Source organism: Lemur catta, chromosome 1 (assembly GCF_020740605.2).
Source record: "Lemur catta isolate mLemCat1 chromosome 1, mLemCat1.pri, whole genome shotgun sequence".
Lineage (NCBI taxonomy): Eukaryota > Metazoa > Chordata > Mammalia > Primates > Lemuridae > Lemur > Lemur catta.
The window spans coordinates 273,505,843-273,525,919 of NC_059128.1; the positions used below are offsets into that span (position 1 = coordinate 273,505,843).

The following is a 20,077-nucleotide window of genomic DNA, read 5'->3' on the forward strand; positions in this document are numbered from 1 at the left end:
TGATAGCAGTAACCGAGGACTTGCGCATTTTTCACATTTACACTCAGGAACACGGTGGAGGTGGCAGGCTCGGTGACCGTAGACATTGACTTCCTGAAACAGTATAATTTATAGGCTAAACGTTGCTTTATACCATAGAAAGGGTGGAATAGACCAGACTAAACCCCACTGTAGATGAAGGAGGTTTTGTTTGGAATGCATTCTGGTGGTATGTGGTGAAAGTCGGCGAGGTGCATGACAGGGAGAACAATGGAAACAGTGATCCCAGTGACACGTTTCGGGAGGGTTTCTACCACCACTTTGGTCAACAGAAGACAGGAACTTACCAACAGCATCCTTACTCCATGTGTTCAGAAGCCCTGCACATTCACGACTTGGGTTTTGAATTCTCCGTTTTCTTTCTTCCAACACTGACTTACCTTAGAGAAGCCCATGGGGAATGTGATGCTGCAGTTCTGATCTCACACTTTCTCTAGATAAGTGGCTGAACATTTTGAGTATTTATTTATCTCCCTATATTTTCACTTACCCCTCTCACCAACCTGCTTGTGATCTCCCTTCTAAGAAGGCAACTGTCACAGGAATTCCCTATGCCGGGATAGGTTTGTGCCAAAAAAGCAGAAATTGCCTGTCAAACCTGGGTGTCAACAGAGTCTGTAAGAAACAAGGGCTTTCCTCCACTGCTTCTCCGTCCCCCTCCCCATCACCACCCCACCCAGAAAAGGCAATAGCCACTGGCTGGGGACACGGGTGGGAGAGCGTGGAGGGATGACAGTGCCAGAACTTGGGCAAGGGATCCTGGCAACACCCCAGAGAGGAGACAAAACTCTGGGGACCTGACTGCAGAGGTGCCCAGAGTGGGCAAAAGGAAATCCCAAAGAGGCCTATGGACAAGGACATTAGTCATTTCTATAGTAACCTTTGTGGACAAATGGACTCCAAGACTGGAGGGCAGGACTCTACCCTAAATTCCCCCGAACCATGACAACCAGAAAGGGAGAGTTATACGGAGAGTGTTTTCTGCCAGCCTGGTCACACAGGAGTCTGAAAAAGAAATTAAATGAGTGAGGAAAAGGCGTGACGCTTATTGCTCTACACTTGACCTGGAGCCCTCGTTTTCTCCACACAGACAGGCTCAGCTATTGGACGGGAAAGCAGCTCACACTGCTAAATCTCACTTCTACCAGAGTGCAAACTGTCAGAATAATTTCGTGGAGTAAGTGTTAAAGCTGGCTTCAGTCATCCCCCCAGAGGGATGCACTGGGTACAGGAAGTGTATACACTGTTGCAGGAATGCCTGAATATATTTAACATAGACAGGTATGTGCTCCAACTCATTAACATCAAAACGTTTGGAGGCCACCAAACTAATGTGTCTCAAGCACGAGCATGCGTGTGAACCATCCGGGGATCTTGTTAAAATGGAGCTTCTGGCCGGGCACAGTGGCTCACGCCTGTCATCCCAGCACTTTGAAAGGCCAAGGTGGGAGGATCTCTTGAGGCCAGAGGTTCAAGACCAGCCTGGGCAACACGCTGAGACCTCCTCTCTACAAAAATTAAAATAAAAAAATTATCTGAGTATGACGGCACATGCCTGTAGTCCCAGCTACTTGGGAGACTGAGGCAGGATCGATCGCTAGAGCCCAGGAGTTTGAGGTTGCAGTGAGCTATGATGGTAACACTGCATTCTAGCCAGGGTGCCAGAGTGAGACCCTGTCTCAAAAAAATAAATAAATGGAAGTTCTAGTTTAGTGCCTCTGGGTGGGGCCCACTTTCTGCACTTCTAACAAGCTCCCAGCCACACTGCTGCTGCCAGTCCCAGGCCACCAGTTCGAGGAACAAGGAGCTACACAGCAGGGCTCACCAGCGGTGGGGGAGGAACTTTTCCAGTGACAGGAAGCAGAAAAGCTTTCTAGCTGGAGGACAGGTATGGATGGGGTAACTCTGACCAAGTAAGCTTTATTATAAGGGACTGGGGAGGGTAAGATCCGGTTCTTCACCAGGAAGAGAAAGGCAGCCCAAGGCAGTATTTACCTTTTTGTGCAATTCTGTGAAAAGACCCACACAGCAGGCCCCCAGAGGCACAACAGGGAGCGATTCAAGCTCATTCCCAAGTCTGAGCTACCCCAATTCTTCCCCAGAACCCCTCACCCTGCTCCCACCTGGACGGGCAGGAGACTGGAAAAGAAACTGTGCCCACTGTGGGCAACTGATGTGCATTTGTGGTATTTCCTATTCTCCAAATCTTTAGACCAAGGTACTGAGTGACTGTAATGCCTTTTTTTTTTCCTGGTTAAGACTTCAAGTTCTACCAGGACAGCTCTCCTCTGATGATCATGACAGTGATTTTAACACCAGACATTCCCAGGAATTTTCTCCTGTGGCCTCTCTCCTCCCAACAGGTCATTCTCATCCTTCCGTCCAAAAAAGCATAGGCTCGTCCAGACAGTTTTCATTATTTTTATTGTTTGACAGGCATTTACAACGTTCCATTCATAGACCTAAAAACATAAAAATAGACCTTCTTTCAGCTTATAAAAGAAATATATAAGAACTTTTGACATAGACACGTCATGACCTTATTATGTACAAGAGACAATGGCACCCTCTCCAAGCACCAGACTTCCGAGTATTTTCCGATGGACGCGTTGCACCGTGACTAGGAAATGTGACTAGTAGAAGCCTCTGCTTCAGTTTTCCATCCGGATGCAATCGAACCGGAGATGATATGGAACAATGCAGTGATACAAAGGGTATAGAAACCATTCTAAAGCTTTTTAAGAAAACCAGAAGATATAGCAAAAATTTAATAGAATAAAACTTTCAAAAGATCAAGCTCAAAGCCCTGGAAACCCGAAAGGGGAGGGATTGAGGGTGAGGAAGCAGGTTAGGCAAGCAGGGCAGAGCGTGATGTTCTGAACTCTCTATTGTCTGGAAATATAAAGTCATAACTGATTTTTATAAAATATAACTCCTAAAGCTACTATAAAATTCAGGTCTTTAAAGTACCTACTGATGTGTCAAACACCAAATAGATATTTTTCCCAAAAAGAAAGTTTTCATATTATTTAAACCCTTCTTAGGAAGTGGACATCATGAAATGGGAAAAGAAAAAGCTATAAACATTTAAAAAAAAAAAAATTGAAAGTGCTATAACTTGTTTTTCTTCTTATTTGGATATCTGTTTAGACTGTTAGGTTTTAAGCATGTTTACCCTGTTTTGTTGGCATGAAGAAAGTGTTAAAACACAAGAGATGTTTTTGAAGAGGTTGGTTATGGACTGTCAGGGAAAGGGGTAGGTCATCTATGGATGAAGATGCAGTTTTGATGGAAAAACCAATGATCACCATGGCAACCCCATGAGAAGGCTCCCCTCCCCCGCCATGTGCAACAGACACACACACTGCCCACTTGGGTGTCATGTTTAATCCAACCAAACTCCCATCTCAAATATAGATTCAAACATTTAAAACAAAAAAAAATCTGCTTCTTGGAAAAAAACTTTATCCTTAGCATGAGCTTGTTGGCCTTGCAAATATAAATATAAAACCACCATGCCTCACTCTCTCTCTAAAAGGTTATATCCTCATTTTTTCTTAGACTCAGAGTTACACTAACACTGTAAAATTCTCATCTATTTGTGCCCCTGCATCTCAGGTAAAATACAAAAAATAGTGTTTTCTTTTTTTCTCTCAAGTGATAAATTTGGATCTCTTTTCAAAGAGTTTGGCATCTTTATAATTCTATGCAAAACTAGAGCTTCCGAACACTGACACGGAGTAAGACCAGCCATAGACCAAAACAAGAAATAAGGAAAAAAAAAAAAAAAAGCTCATCGAAACATGAATCGCCACCCTCTCCTCACACATTCTTAAAATACACAGATATTCTCAGACACGGAAGAGGGAAAGGTACGGTAAGAACACTGCAAGCTGTACAGATTTGTGTGTCTGAAAGTGGTTTCCCCAACTAGGAGACTGACTTCGGATAGCGCGATCGTCGTCATTTTCCGTGTGTGCGCTACCTGTCCCTTGAATCAGCTGTCGGACGTACTTAAACTCCTGGGGGTGATTTGCTTTTCCAGTGCTAGAGAATCTTTTTTTCTTTTAATTCTTCAGGCCCTGATTAATTGAGAATAAATAAAAGCCCTTAGTAATATACAGAAGATAGGACTCGAGCTTATCTGGGATTCCGAGAGATCCTTTCCGATGCTGCTGTTAAAAATGACGAAGCTGGGTGGCCACATGGCTTCAGAACCAAGTCAGCTGCCAAAACCGTGTGTGCAAGAGCGCGACCGAAGGGAACATTCTCGTCGACGGCACAGGAGGGCGGGCAGAGTGGGGGCGGGAGGAGTATCTACACACGGTCTCCAAGGGGCAAGTGCCACAGTCAGATCTCAGTGTTCAGTTTCCTGGCGGGGGCAAAGTCTTCGCGCCTGACCCAGATGACCTCCTCGCTCGTGCTCTCCAGCCCTCCGTTGATGCCGCCCGACAGGGCCGCTTGCTTCTTGAGCTGGGTCATGCGGGACGCGTGACTGTCCAGGGTTTTCCGGCCTCTTTCTCGCTGACTGATGGAGGCAGCCTGGAGCCGCTCCTGCAGGTCTGTGTCCACGGTGGAGCCCTTCACCGACTCACAGAACTCATCATCATCACTGAGGATGTCTGTCTCCTTGATGTCGTCTTGCTCCTCATACTGAGCAAGATCAAACTGCTCCTCCACCCAGCGGTCAGTGTCCCCGCCACCTGGAGGCTCCTGGGACTCCTTCTCCGGGCTGCTTGCGGAGACGGCGTCAGAATCAATGGTAAACCTGTTTCGAGCCAGCCGCCGCCTCCTCCTCCCAAGGGACTTGCTTGGGGCGGACACTGCACACACACACAAAAATATAAAAATAAAACCCCCACACGCTTTATGTGAGATTTAAATCCAGAAAGCAAAGAAAAGGAGAAAATTTTTTAAGACCTGAAACGGTATGCATTTAGTGCCTTAATGTCATTTGGGGCTTAACGTCTTCTACATATCATCGGTCCATCCTGGAGTTTACCTTGTCCAGATGTCTGGACTTAAGAGGACGTCACAGCAACTGACCGAAGGGCCAGGGAGAGCAGGGGCACGTGGGAGAGGTTGTGGGTTATGGGGAAAAAGAAACTCAACTCCCTCTGAAATAATGTACTACTCTAACCCGTGCACCTAAAAGACAGGTTAACACAGACTGCTCCTGCTCTCAGTGGACTGCTGATCAGAGGATGAGCTGCTGAGTTACTGTCCTCAACTCTGACCACGTCCCACGGCACAGTGCTATGGAGATGTCCCAGGGCTGTCTCGGGGTCATTTAGCAGGACTAGGTCTTTAGTAAGGGTGGGGCTGCGTCTAGGGTTTTGCTGTCTTTGTAGAAACCAAGGGGATGTATCAAGGAGGCATAAGTTCTGGTCTAAGTTACTGTTGCTTTCTGGGAACTCGATTGTAACATTTCTTCAGGATCTGCAATTAGACTAAGGGCACCACATCCCTCTCAGAGAGCCTACGGGAAAGAGTGGCTCTCAGAGACACGGAGTCTCCAGTTATCTCCCTGTCCTCTTTCTGACAAAGTCCCACATGGACGAAGCAAGTGTGGGCCTTAGTGCCTCCTAACTGCGTTGTATGTGTCGCCGGTTCTTCCACAAAGCCAGCAACATATCCGTGCCTGGGTGGAATGAGAAAGAACTAATAGATGACACCCAAGCAGAGGATCAATAAAGGGCTACAAGTTAAGATCAATAAAGTAACTACAAGAAAAAGAAATCTTTAAATTCATCCTTTCACCTACTCCCTCGAGAAAGCTAGAATTATTAAAAACAAGCAAACAAAAGACGCCACTCCAGCAAACAATCCCACCACACACGTACACAAGAGACTGCTCACAAGGAAAGGCTGCGGCTTCTCCCCTGACAGTGACGTGGTTGTTGCAACATGAGCTTTCCAGTGGCGGGGAACAGCCGAAACGCCAACTGGGAGCCACTTTCCTGAAACCTAAACCCTAAAGCCATTCAATTGCTTCAGTAGTGCCAGAAGTAAGATGCCTGTTCTCAGTTACTGCCGAACGTAGCCCTGACTTCAAACAGTAGGCACACGGGAGCTCAAGGGTGGCCCAGACTGGCTCCCATCCCAGCCATCCTCAGGCCCCTGTGTGTCCATCAGCTAAAAAATGGAACAAGTGGACACCACTCTTGTTCAAGGAGGGGAATGGAAACCACTTTCAGGCAAAATGGAAAAAAGAAACAGAAAAAAAAAAACTACTTCTATTGCATTGGGAAGAGGCAAAAATTCCTGTTTAATTTTATCTCAATACCACCAATGCAGAGCCTGCTCTCTCCAATCACAATAGAACTATCCCCAATTCAAAACTATCAGAAATATGTGTTAATGATCTGCATGCTGAAGTATTCAGGGCTAAAATGTGCTAATGTCTGCATCTTTGAAATGTGTCAAAAATAAGATGAGCTGATGGATGAAAGATGGAGAGATGTGTGATAATGAAAATACAGAAAAATACTAATCATCGAATAGGGAGGGGATGGCAAGAATGACTTCTTTCAGCTGCTCCCTAAGTCTGAAAATTTCCATGAGAAAATACTAGAATAAAACAAAACAAATTTTTTAATTGGGTTATTAGCAGACGTATACTACTTTTAGACTACGTGTGGAGAGGCAGGATATTTGGCTCTACTATCCCGTCCAAACAGAACAGAGGGAGGAAATAAACTATGTGGGTATTCATGACAATATCTATCAATCCTTAGCATCCTTTTTAACATGGCTATTATTATTGGGTTCTTCCCAGTCTTTTAGGGATACACTCTTTGAGTATTTCTAGTGTTCACTGACCAGCTAGTGCTGTGCTGACCCACTCAAGAACCATTTTCAAATCCTCTAACATGAAGATTCTGATGAAGACTTTCTTCAGCCTAAAATGAGCCATCAGGCAGAGAAATCTTTTAATCGGCCAAATCCGACAGGCTATGACATCAAGGCTTTCTGTTGGTATTCATGATGATGGTGTAAGTTATGGGTTGGTTTTGTTTTCTTTCCAAATGGATCTCAGCAAGAAAACTTCTGAGTGTCCTATAGACTAAACATGCTTAGCTTCAGCGTAAATGCAGCTCTGAATTCAGGTTCATTGATTAACTGAAACCTGGCTAATGACAGGTGGGTTCCCTGAGGTTGAGACACATATTCCTAATTCTTATTAAACGTTCCCTGGCAAGCAAGAGGGGCAAGACAAGTCCAAAATAAACTGTTCTTACATGGGGGACCCATAAAAAACTGTGGATATGGAGGTGTGCAAGACTCTTAGGATACCTCGGAAGACCCAGCAGAGTGCTGGGTGTTCACTGCACTAGTTTTTTAATAAACACATACCATCTGATTGGAGAATAGACTTATGATAACTAACCCCCCTAACATTAAACTTGAGGTGCCTACAGAATGCAATCTCCCATGTCAAGCTACGTAGGTTATGTCTTCGAACACCTTCAGCTGATCATAGTTCTATCCATGCCTCTTCAACACAATTGAGAGCAGGTGGAGAGGTAAAGGGGGAAATGGTCAGAAACCTTTATGGCAAATGCAAAGGAAGCCTCTTTTAATGGAATCCTCCCTGCAAAATTCTGGGCTACCTCTTAAGAAAGGAGTGATAAAAATGTTAATGTCTTAATGTCATTAAGTACCTAAGTGTTAGGAAATATCTTTCTTCCTAGATATATCTGACTGCCATTTATAGGTGGTAGTATTGATTTTTCTTCCTCACTGCTCCAAAGAGATAAAGTCCTGTAAGAATATTTACTCTGGGACCATTTAAACTCTAGATTCCTCCTTTCCAGTAGCAGCTCAAAGCTTCCCCGAATTAACATCGAGACTAAAAATAAATTCACAGGCACAAAGGCGAGAGTAAAAATCGCATGTGTCATCTGGTCTACTAAACTTGGAATCCTTACTACTGAGAATAGGCATTGCGGTGCTGCCAGACAAAGCCACCGTGTTCTCAGAACGGTGGGCTACGACCTTGCTGGGACAGGACACATGGCCTTTTGCTAGACAAAGCTGGCTGTCATGCAAAGCAGCGACTCTCATTCCACAAGCAGGCTGAGACAGCCCCTCCAGATAGAGGATGCGTCCGCTCCCTAGCTTGGCAAATGAGAGAGGAGCTCACCAGCCAAAAAGAGGAGGGCAGCAGAGGGAAGGCTTAAGGGAGGGCAAGAGGAGGAGACACAGGGCGGATCCCCAGGGAGCCACCGGGAAGGAGCCAAGGGCAAGGAACCTCACGGGGCCACACCTAACTCCCACTCAACAAGGACGTCACGCTCACTGGAGTTCTACAGCGGAGCGGGGGTGACAGGGATCTTGAATGTGTGAATCCCCACAGTACCTGCCCTGCTCATGGCTGGCCTGGCCCCCTTCAGTGCACATAATCTTTTTCCTCCGAAAGGGACATATTGCTGGGACGAGGGAAGGCTCTCGGTTTTGAGGAGCTGTCTTCTGTGCTTATCGCGCAGGATGGAATGCACAGCCTTCAGGAAGTCCTTTCGGCTCTCCGGGGAGCTACGAAGAGAAGATTGACACGGGTGAGGGAAACAGTGCTTAATACACAGGGAACTTCTGAGGTTACCAGGTGCAGCCAAACAAATACCCCTGAGGGCCGAAGGTTAAAGACTGAGGCCGGGACTCCAATCTCTATGCTGAGCCGAGTTTTCATAGCTGAGGATAAAAAGCAACTGTAACCCCTTTCCCTTCTTGCTTTGTGATTCATCTCCTGCAGCCGATGTGAACCAGAGTAGCCGCTCAAAAAGAGATGGATGGACAATAGGATTTTGTACCATGAAGTTGCCAAATTCTGCTCTTGGCACTTAATGCAGAGCTTTTCATTCTAAAAGGTTTGGAGGACAAATGAACCACAAGATGCTTACGACTCTGCAGAGTACCTGAAGACTGATGTCCCAACGTCCCTAGTTTCCTCTTGCATAGGCCTCCCTCCTGTTAACATATCAACTCTTCCTATGACACATCTCAACATGTAAATTTTAAGGCTGTGTTGTTAAGAACGACAAAGTCTTCCCAAGTCCCAATTCCCTTGGTAGAAAAGTTCTTAGGTAAGAGCTATTTTTCTTATTCTGCCCTTAATATTTTTCCCCAGGTAAGTTTCACCTGGTATTCACCATCAACAATGAATATGGCATCTCTAGAGGCAGGGTCACTGAACCCCATGGACTTCATCAACAAAATCACAAAGGGGTTAGCCTGAGTAGATGGTAAAGATGGTGCTCAAACCAGCTGTGGGTTATTTAGAACATTTCACTTCCAGTCCTGACAGCTGCCTGGGAATCTGCCCTTTGCTGACTGCTCTCACCCAACACAGAAAGGTGATGTGGCAACACAGAACACAGGTTTTGAAGTTAAATCCACCTAAGTTTGAACCCAGTGTTCATTTTTTTATAAGGCCTTAGGCAAAGAACCCTGTATGAGCCTTGCCTTCCCATATGTAAAATGCAATAATAACAGTACCTTGGTCTGAATAAATGCAATACTGAATGTAAGGTGCTTAGCACAGTTCATGGTTGATAGATGCACCTTCTTATTGCACTGGCAATAGCATTATATTTAATAAAATATCACTAATAATCATAATATTGATTCTATTGTTTTTTGTGGGCAAACTATAGCATACTACTACTACTCACTGTGTGAGATACCGGGTAATTATTGAGTAAATTACTCAGTGCCTATGATCACATTAATGCATGAATAAATACGGGTCATATTTAAATTGAAATATATCAGAATATCATCAATTGGGGCCACCCATCTTGAGGTTTTTATGGGGAAAAAAGAAAAAGAATTGCCTCCATATGGGAAAAGACCTCAAATTCTCATGGAGGAGGAAGAGGAAGGGAGAAGAGAAGGGGGTAGAAGAAGAAAAACAAAAAGAACTAAGTAAAAGCCCACATTATAAGCTCAGCTTCCACTCAAGATCTGTAGGTGATCAACAAAGGCCAACCTCCCTATGTCGAAGTTTCTCGAATGATCAAGAATCCTGGTAATACCTTCATATACTGTCGGCTCCATCTGCTGCATCTTGGAGATGTTACAGTACAAAAAATGTACCCAAAAACCAAACACAATATTATATCACAACCATGTTGTTCCAATCTGCAGAAAATAAACATGGAAAGAAAGTCCTCTTTCCAATGTTGAATATATATGAAAATTCTTATTTCCTTTTAGAAAAATACTAAATAAACCAGGTCTTATGTTCTAATAAAATTAGTTTATCCAATTACTGTTAATTAATAAGTGTTAATTTCTCAAATGTGCAAGAAAAAGCACATGGTCTAGGGAAGCACAGGCTGGTCTGTGGATAACAGAGGGGGTGGAGGATAACCCAGGGCTGGACGGCCTCGACTTCCTGGGCCCAAGCTCACCTGCAGCACAGGTGGAAAACCCTCTCCGGCCTCCCTTCAGACTCCGATTTTACATGGACGATTTCACACACAGCATTTGCCTCTGCATCTAGAGAAATGAAAATAAGGATGAATCAAGGGAGATTTCAAATGGAGTCATTCACATTTTTACAAAAGCATTTTTCCACTTTGATAAAAGGTTAAATAGTGCCACAGAAGAGCAAAGATACTTCACTACTATCCCATGATCTAAAGAGACAAAGTGACCGCAAGCTTAATGGGTGCTACGAAAAGAACACTTGGAAAATTTCCAGTTGCTAAAACCTCCTTCTCGATGCTCTGAAAGGCCAATCAGTCAATCATATGGACTGACGAACTCTCCCTTTCAGCTGTGCAGCCTGTTTCACTGAACTACATGTTTCAATTAAGTAATTAGTTGTTTTGGCAACAGTTGGGCTAAATAGAGCCCAAGACTCCAATGCACACTTCATCAAGCCAGGGATGCAACGAGGCAAGCCCTCCATGTCTGTCGGGAGCCTCCTTCGGGCTACCAGGCCTGCTGCCCTGCTGACCAAGCGAAGCGAAAATGGCATGCCAAAAAGGTGAGGGACAGCTATATTTTAAAACAATTTCTAAACTTTGCAAAGCCTGCACCACCATAGTATTTTATTTAACTCATGAATAACGTGTTTGTGAAAGGAACAATTCACTGCAAACATTAAAGCTGCACACTGTGAGGTCTCATTCTTATCCAGTAGTTCAGAACCCTGGTCACAAACCCTCATTGTGGCTACATGATTTAAGCCCAAGCAGAATCCATGTGCAGAAAGTCTTATAAACGTTCCCAAACTAAGATAAAAATCTAGAAATTCCATGTTCTAATTCTCAAATCCACTACAGTGTATTTCATGATGAGAGACATTTTGACTAGTCTTTACAACTCAATTAAAATAAGCTTTTATCTTGATGGTTTTAAACTGGATTTGAATGAAAAAGAGAGGGTGAGAATGGAATGTCCTATCACAAAGATGCCTTTGTTTTCAAAATTTAAAGTCTTTATGTATTTAGTCCTCAATGAAGGAAAAATTTCTGGCTAAGAAGCCTGTAGTTTGCTATAGAAATAAGCCTTCCCAATTATAAACCTGTCACAAGGGAACGAAGGAACTAGATAATTCATAATCTAAGATTCTAAAGTAAGACACTACTATTGTGTGTCCAAACTCAAAATGCTATTGCAGCTGCTGTAGACCCACTATGTATAGGTGCCAGCAAATTCACATGTAAATCAATTTTGCAAATCAAATCATAAGTAAAAAAGCACTGGGGTAAATCGCTGTGCTGGAAGCCTACAGAGAAACCTTCTTAAGGCAAATAATCATCCCAAATATATCTGCCCTACGTGGCTTTTGCATTTGAGTTTTCCTACTGCACTGCGAAGGAAGATACATCTAGTTTATTTGGGGGGATAACTCAAAGTTTACCAAATATTGCAAGAGGTTTCTCCTCATGACATTGGACTAGGGTGGGTTGGTTTTAGGAGGATCAGATCCAGTTTTATTGCTTATAGTGGTGACAGCAAGTGGAGACAAGAAGAGGCTCAGCAACACCAACAGACAGTAAGAACTTGATGTTCACATTAGATGCCAGAAGCATAAGATAGGAATATACATGTCCACGTGTGCCTGCAGGTGTCCACTGATAGGGCCACTTTTTACCACCTCAAAGCTGCACCTGCTGTCCAAGTAGGACAGGGAATGGGTGTGGCCAAAGAGTGTGCACTTGGCTGCCCAAAATGCTTTCTCCAGGGTGTGCCTGGGAAAGCCATTGCCAACTTCTCCTCTCTAGAACTTGCCTTCAAATTATGGGGGGGGGCCTCTGAATCACAGAAACATTGCTTTTCTTAGTCAATACTGTGCTGAAGTTCGCTTCTCTTCCTGTGTGCTTAAAGCATCATCTACTTCTATTGTCGAGTATACTCGTTGCTACCCAATAATTCACCTCACTGTTTGGATCACAGGAAAAGAACTGACATTTCAAAAGTCTTCACACTAATACCAAAGAGAAAGATTTGTAACACTTCAGGGGAAAAAAAAAAGCATATTCAATGGCTTTGAGTGCTTTCTGGGCTCCTGGTTAAAAGGCAAGTGAGTAATTTACATGGGCTTTGTGTGTTCACAGGTCTTAAGGATTCTTTCCAGAAGCACAAGACTCATTGCTACTCAGATGTTAGTCACTGTAATATTATTAATACATATAACAGAATGACTAGAATTCCTTGGAGAAATTTTGAAGATTTACACAACCAATCACTCAGTTCATTCATTCACTCGGTCCAATCATTAATTCATTATCTAATAAACGGCTGGGTAAATAAGAAGCGATGGGGAGATTGAGGAAAAAGAAAGTTAAGCATAGAAGAAAAAAAATGATAGGGTGGTTAGACCAAGAGTATGAATTCAAACAAATAATTCATAGACACATCAGAAACATGAACCCGGCGCAGCTCAGAGTTTACCTGCACTAGCCAAAGCTCGAACCTGTAGAGCTTCGGTAGGGATCATATGTCGGAATCGGAAGGGGTCCCAGTCCTCGTAAATTGAAAGCCTGTGAGATCCTACCTGCAGAAGAGAAGGAACCAGCTGCATGAGAACAATCTAATCTACCCTGGACCAGTTCCCTACATCTTCCAAACCAGCGACAGACTCGCATGCAGCAACTCCAGTGCTTGCCCAAAGGAACCTCCTCCCCACGGGTTCCTTCATCATCCAGCAGAAAGTTAAGCCTCAAGATGAGTGTGCTGCCAGGGTGCAGGTAAGTCTGCTAACCAGATGCAGGTAAGGGAGAGATACAGCAAAGAGGAGAAAAGAGATCCCAAAACAAGAACGGGCAACAGAGAAGGGGAAAAATGGTGTTAGGGAGGTTCTGGGCCGTGGTAGGTCCAGGGCCATGGTAGGTCCAATAGCTAATTCACTTTCATGCCCTAACCATGAGCCCGCTCGGGAGAAGGCAGGATGGGCGATTTCCTCAAGAGTCCTTAGTAACATTTAAAGAAAATAAATCGTAAAAGGGCTCATACTGACAAAGGCGTAGAATTACGCAGCTATAACTAAGAAGCAGATAGGAAGAGAGATACTTTCAAACTATGGGGTGAGATAAGAAGTCTTACAAGTTTCTTCTTCTGTTTGGAACCATCTTTATACACAAGAACCACGGCAGTTTTGAAGACTGGAAAAAAAAATAAAGACAGTTATGGCATGAAATATGTGGGGTTTCCCCTTAACATCATTAACTTGTGGTAATAAACGCTGTAGTGTTATGAAGGGGAGAGTGAGATCTCAGTTAACAAAAGCCCACCCACCTTCCATTCACTCATCACATTTGTGAAAACCAAAAGCCTATTAAGACAAAATTTTCCAGGTTCCAAATAAAAATAGAAAGCCTACATAAATGGAAATAACCTCCCCTACCCCCAAATGTTTGGGTAAAATACAATATTTTAGCTATGATATCATATCAAGGTTAAAACTTCAGCTGATACGTATTCAATGAAAATGTATTCAATTCATTCAGTAGCTGGAAGAATATGTCTTTAATAATAATACAATTGTTGAAATTACTGAAGGTGATTTACATTCATGTAAATTAAGCTAATATTGCACACACATGCAAGCACCGTGTTCATAATTCAGGAAATAGAAATCATCTTTTTGACCTAAAGAAACAAAAATTAGTTTATGAATCAGAATGCAATCCCAGTTCTTCCAAACAGGCTGAACCAGAGTAAGCTCTTTAGGAGCAGCAAATATATAGTTTTATTCTTATATTATTTCAGGGGGTGGGGAGATACAATGGAGTTATGCATAATCTTTCACAGAATTCCTTGAGCAATGCCAAGCATGTCTGACATGCAGTGACTCTGATTCCTCCTCGAGGGGGGGAGTAGAGTTGGCGCCCAGAGGAATGGAAGGGTGACGCCAGCCTGTCTTGGTTATTTGTGTCAGGGTCTCTGCTACGGTCTAAACGTTTGTGCTTCCCCAAAATTCATGTTGAAACTAATCACTGATATGATGTTTCTAGGAGGTGGGGCCTTTGGGAGGTGATTAGGCCACGAGGACTCTGCCCTCATGAATGGGATTAGTACCCTTATAAGAGAGGCCTGAGAGAGATGTCTTGACTCTTTTGCCAAATGGATGTTCAAAGAATTCTCAGGGATGGGCCACCAGGCTCCCAGGCCCTCTGGAGACTAACCCAAAGTAATTGGTTCATTTTCTACCCTACTAAGGACAGGTCAGTCTTCCCATTGTGTAGGGTCATCCTAATCTCCACTGTGGAGAAATAAGCCTTGAGATGCAAAGAAACTGACTGCCCACTGGGTCTAGGCTGCCCCTAGTTCTTCACACCCCACAGCACCTGAGCCTCAAGATTCCACAAGGATGGACTGGAAGGTTCCCTTCCAGAGGTTCTCCCTGACCTGAGGAGGCCACGCCAGCTCTGCACAGCAGCTGAGCACCAGCCATCTGTGAAGGACCTTCATTCCCACCATGAAGCTTTCAGAGATCACAGAGGCCAGAACACCTAGGTCCCCTTAAAAGTGAGAGAGCTGTACCTCAGGAGAGGGAACCCAGTGACCCAAATTTCAGGAGACCCACCACGTCACTGGAACCACAGCTCAGTGGTGTGGTTGCCGTGGCTCTAAAGCTAATGTACTCGCTGCAGTTTCCTCACCTTAACCATCTTGGAGCACAACAGTGGGGCCAGAGAGTGAGCCTCAGCCTCTCCTTAAACTTTCTCCAGCTCTCGGGGCTGTTCTCACTCAACCCACTCTGTGGGGTTGCCCAGTCCCTTCAGACGTGGCCTCCATCTGCAAAACTCTTGGCCACTCTTGCCAGCCTAAAGCACCCTCTCTGTGTCCCAAAGGGTGAACACCTGATACCCTTCCAGGCAGAAGCCCAGATAAGCCATTTCCGTTTTTGGTGATCGTCAACATTCGGCACACATTAGCCACCCTGGGAGTAATACATCGAGGTGCTTGGTTGCCAGCAAGTCAACTTCAGTTTCAGCAGAAAGCTGCACTGTTTCCTGAGGTTAGAGGTTTAAACCAAAACAAAAAGACAACCACGTTTTAACCCCAAAGCTGCCTGACTGAAGGTAATTAACCTTCTTTCCTCACAGCAATTCTTCCTTATTTCAACCCATTTCTAGGCATTTCTGCTGGCTCTGCCTTGCTACTTGAAATCACATCCAAAGCCTGTCACCTTTAATGACTGGAATCTGCAGATAAGCTCGTAATGATGACTACAGTCAGCCTTTGTTCACAATCCCCATTTTAATCCTTCCCGTCTATTTGCTATTACTCTGGGAAGGATTCTGAGTAATGATCAGCTCGTCTCACACCGCACAGTTTTTCTCCTGTGAACTGTGGCCCCTACCGCGTTTGCTGTCCATGTGGCACCCTGGGGCCAGAGGATGCAGTTTCTGTCTGCACCCAGGACAGGAGTCCTGGGCTCACCACATTCCTGAAGGTGGCGACCCCACCCCTCCCTCTCACAGACAAGCCACAACGCAGGGAACAGAGTAGCGCAGAGTCCACTGTCTGAGCCCGTGGGGCAAGTGGCATCTAAACCCCAAATCTCAAAATTGGCATTTTCTTGAAACACTTATACCACAGGTTGGCAAACTAGGACCCTCAGGACAAATGCAGCCCTGCCTGCCGCCTGTGTGGCACAGCCTGCTAATACCACCATCTCACTTGTTCACATACTGTCCCCAGCTACTTTTGGCTACAGTGGCAAAGCAAGTGGCCTCTTGACCCCAAAGCCCAAAATTTACTACTGTGGCTCTTAACAGAAAACAGTTTGCCAACCCCTACTGTCTCCTACTTAAATTATTTTCTTTTTCTAAATCTGTTTATTTCTAACTATAGTAACTTTGCAAAATTCAGGGGACAAGCCATGAAAAATCCAAATGTTGAACTCTGGAATTGCTACTCTTTGCCCAACATCAGAAACAGGTAGATTGTTTGGATCATTTACTTTAGTAGCCGGCATCCTACGTGTGATCTACCAAGAAGCATCGGAGAGATCCAGGTCTCTCCAAGAAGAAATCACAATATAAGAAACACAAGTGGTGATGCTGAAGAGAAAGCTGCAGCCTACAACACCCACCCCAACAAAAAGTACCAACGTGTGAAAATACCCCACTATGCCTTTGTATGACCCATTCAGTAATGTTTTCTCCGCACACTTTTATGTTCCTTTGTTATTTTTAATGCAATGGCATCAACAGCTACAGTGGCTCCTTGGGAATTTTAGGAATACACGAAGTTCTCAATGAAGGCTAAGTGATCTAAGCAGGAAGTCCAATAAATCTTTGTATTAAACACTCTGATTTTAATAACAATAGGATCTTCCATTAGAGAATACTTTGTTCACATCATGGAGGAATAAAAAGAGCTCAGTTAAAGAAGCAGCAAGCAACTCCCTCTCCCTGCAAGCTCAGAAAAAATAATGTAAGAGAATGGTAAATGCTAGATTTCCTTTATATATTATTTCTACCCATGATATGGGAGGCTAGGCAAAAACAGAACATAAAACAAAAGCATGGAGTGTTGACGGTTTTATATTCAGGGATAACACTGCAATATGCCGATAAGCATTTACACTGCAACAAGCCATATTTCCTGAATTATGCACAAATCCCAGTATGCTAAAACTCCATTTTTCTCTCTCTCAGAAAGCATATTACAATACAATAACATGAAATCTCTAATTGCAGCAGTTGCATGCATTTGAACCAGTTATTAAGCAATAAATCATTCACAAACATCGCTACTTTCACTAGCTGTTTAGCAGCAATGTGATGGAGATGTCTCACAACTGATCGAGGCATCACAGAGTTGCCACAACAGTTCAACTGGGAACCAACATCCCACATTCTGATCTTGCATATATTAATAGCAACACAGAGTCAGGAAGAGAATAAAGGATATAGGGTTTGGGGTCTCAGAAACAGAGACCGTTTTGCCTTGATTTTTGATTTTATTTTTCCTTGGTTTATTATTAGCCCATAATTTTGAAAACATACTTAGAGCAGCAGCAGCAGCAAAAAAACATTCTTTTCCTGCCTGTATGTTTATATCTGGGATAGACTTGGGCACAGCCATTTCTGCCTACCCATGCAGCTGAGTGGCCACGCGGCACAATGTAACTGCAAGGTTTCATTTAGTATTTTTGAGATGTTGGTGGCATATAGCAAGAAGACCAATTTAGATAACTGTAATTAACTTTATTTTAATAAATTGTCTTGGAAAAGAAATGTTCATGTTTCAAAAAATAAGCCAGTTTTTCCCTCTCTGCCAAACCCTTTTCTGAAACATACCAAAGGCTGCCAATTCTGGTTCCTTCTTCCATTTTCCCAGAGAGGCTGGCGGGTTGAGCCAGATCACGGTGCTGTGCAAAAGCAGGTCTCCCATGCTCAGATCAGCAACCTGAAAACCAGAGATGGGGCAAAGCTTACCAGGTGGTGTTATCAATACTCAGATTTTCATGACGTTTGAAAATTCAGCAGGTTGATGTCAATTTTTCTGCATGAAAATACTGTTCCTAAAACATTTGCTTCAGTAGGTGAGGTGATGCATAAATTAAATAGCTTGAATTAGCCATTCCACAATGTGACGTATACTAAGACATCATGTTGTACATTATAAATATATGCAATTTTTGCTTGTCAATTAATTGATTATTTAAAAAAGAAATAGCACAGAAAATGACATCACATCTTTCAAAAATACTCTCAATTTCTCAGTGTCTCAATAAATACCACCTCCACTGGAAACAATACGCTGAAGACATCAAAATATCTAGTTAGTTTTTCTAATGCCCAATATTAGCATCATTATGTTCTAGCCACGTTTGAGCTGGAAACAATGCAATTTTAATGAAAAGAATCCTTTAATTCACACGAAATTTCCTAATTGAAAAATAAATCCTCTGTATTCCCAAAGAAACACACAGAATATGGGGGAGGGGGAATGTTCATCTTTTTTTTCCTTTATTCCGTGTTTGTTACCAGAATCTCAGGAATAAGACAGCAAAACAGTACAAATCGGGGGGTCTGAAATGCGTATGCAGCGACTCTGTCAAAACTAATTCACAAAATCGGAGACGTTTTCTGTCCAAACAGAGACAGTTTCCCAAGGAGACTTTAATGGCCATCAGTGACAAAGATCCACCCCAGACAACTGCAGACATTTCCACCAGAGAGCGTGGTCTTCTGGGAAGCAGTGGAATCAAATTATTTCGTCTTCTTCCAGTTCATTTCAAAGAAGATTTTATTTCATTTAGAGGAGGAAGAGAAAAGCCAAATGAGGAGGTGGAAGGTTCCTCCATCCGCATGTGTGGCATGATCTCTGGAACCCCAAGTAGCTGTGTGCCCCCCACCGGAGGTCAAATGCTAAACTGTCTTAGACAGACAAGTTCTTCTGGTTGTAGAACCATCCCAGACATGATGACCCAGAGAGTCCGATGGTAGCCCAGTGTCACCGCCTCATGATAGTCACCTCTGCTTTCTTACTGGAGTCACTGGCCCACTTCCAAACCTATCAAAATCCCAACCTCCCACCCATTGTGGGGACATTCTCAGGAGTGTAACCATAGGTGGGAAGATCTTCTGGTCTCTCAACCTGGTCTCTATGGAAACATGTCGGAGGACAAGACTGTACAACAATCAGAGTCCACCCTCAGTCCCCTTTGAAAATATCATGAATTGCTAGGAAGTTCTCCCTCAGATATGCCTCCCTGACTTTCCTGCCCACTGGCCTCTCACTTCTATTCTCTGAGTCCATAAAAAATCAAGCCCAATTCCCTCTTCCTTAAGGCAGCATGTCAAATATTTGAAGACCTGAAGTTGAGCTTCTCAAGGACAAATGGCTCTCATTTATGTTGTTGCTTAGGATCTAAAGGGGTTTCTGGATACAGCAGTTTGGCTTTGCCCTTCTTGAGCCACCGAGACAGGCTCCCGTGCTAGAGATGTGGCTCTGTAAGCCCAGTACACATAGGTATTACTGTGATTATTGTAATTACTGTAGTTACTACTGAGCTATCTTACTATTAGTACAACCAGGGGTTAAAACAATTTGTAAGCAATCATATTAGTTTGTTTATAGATTTTAAATAACTAGTTAGCCAAACCCCCAGGATATCATCAGCCAAGGGAACTGTGCAGTCTCCACCACCCACAGGCACAGCAAATACCCACATGGAAGAGTCGTATATTTAAGTCATATTCCCAGATAGTACACTGGGCCCCAGCCTTAGTGGGTACATCTTCAAAAGTGATTAAATTCACTATGGTAGACCCTCCAAACTCCACTTCCTCCAGTGGAATTATATGTCTGCACCTTCTGCCACGTGATTTTCCAGCACCTCCCACTAGAATAGGCCGAGTACACAACCCTGCCTGTATGATTTGGGGCATGGGCATGTGGCTTGGGCAGTGGACATGGCATAACAAGTTTCCACCAGCCCTCTTAAGCATGCACCTTCTGGCCATGGGAAGGGCTTGCCCAAGACAGCCACTGCTCTTCAGCCTAGACCCTAGAAGAAAGGGACAGGGAGCACACCTGAGTCCTCAGGCCAGGAGCTCACCAA

The 20,077-nt window shown here is 43.8% G+C and overlaps 1 protein-coding gene across 3 annotated transcripts in view; it reads right to left on the reverse strand.

Moving 5' to 3' along the window:
- Window positions 1-2,444: 2,444 nt before the first annotated feature.
- The window catches only part of TIAM1 (TIAM Rac1 associated GEF 1), a 275,808-nt gene continuing 258,175 nt past the window's right edge, over window positions 2,445-20,077 (reverse strand). For all 3 annotated transcript variants that reach the window (XM_045540534.1, XM_045540532.1, XM_045540535.1), the window contains 6 exons: window positions 17,808-17,916; window positions 13,597-13,655; window positions 12,946-13,048; window positions 10,452-10,539; window positions 8,402-8,574; window positions 2,445-4,862 (listed from right to left, as the gene is read on the reverse strand). In XM_045540534.1, coding sequence (XP_045396490.1) covers window positions 4,390-4,862; window positions 8,402-8,574; window positions 10,452-10,539; window positions 12,946-13,048; window positions 13,597-13,655; window positions 17,808-17,916 — 1,005 coding nt within the window. In that variant the 3' untranslated portion in view covers window positions 2,445-4,389. The remainder of the gene's footprint in view (window positions 4,863-8,401; window positions 8,575-10,451; window positions 10,540-12,945; window positions 13,049-13,596; window positions 13,656-17,807; window positions 17,917-20,077) is intronic.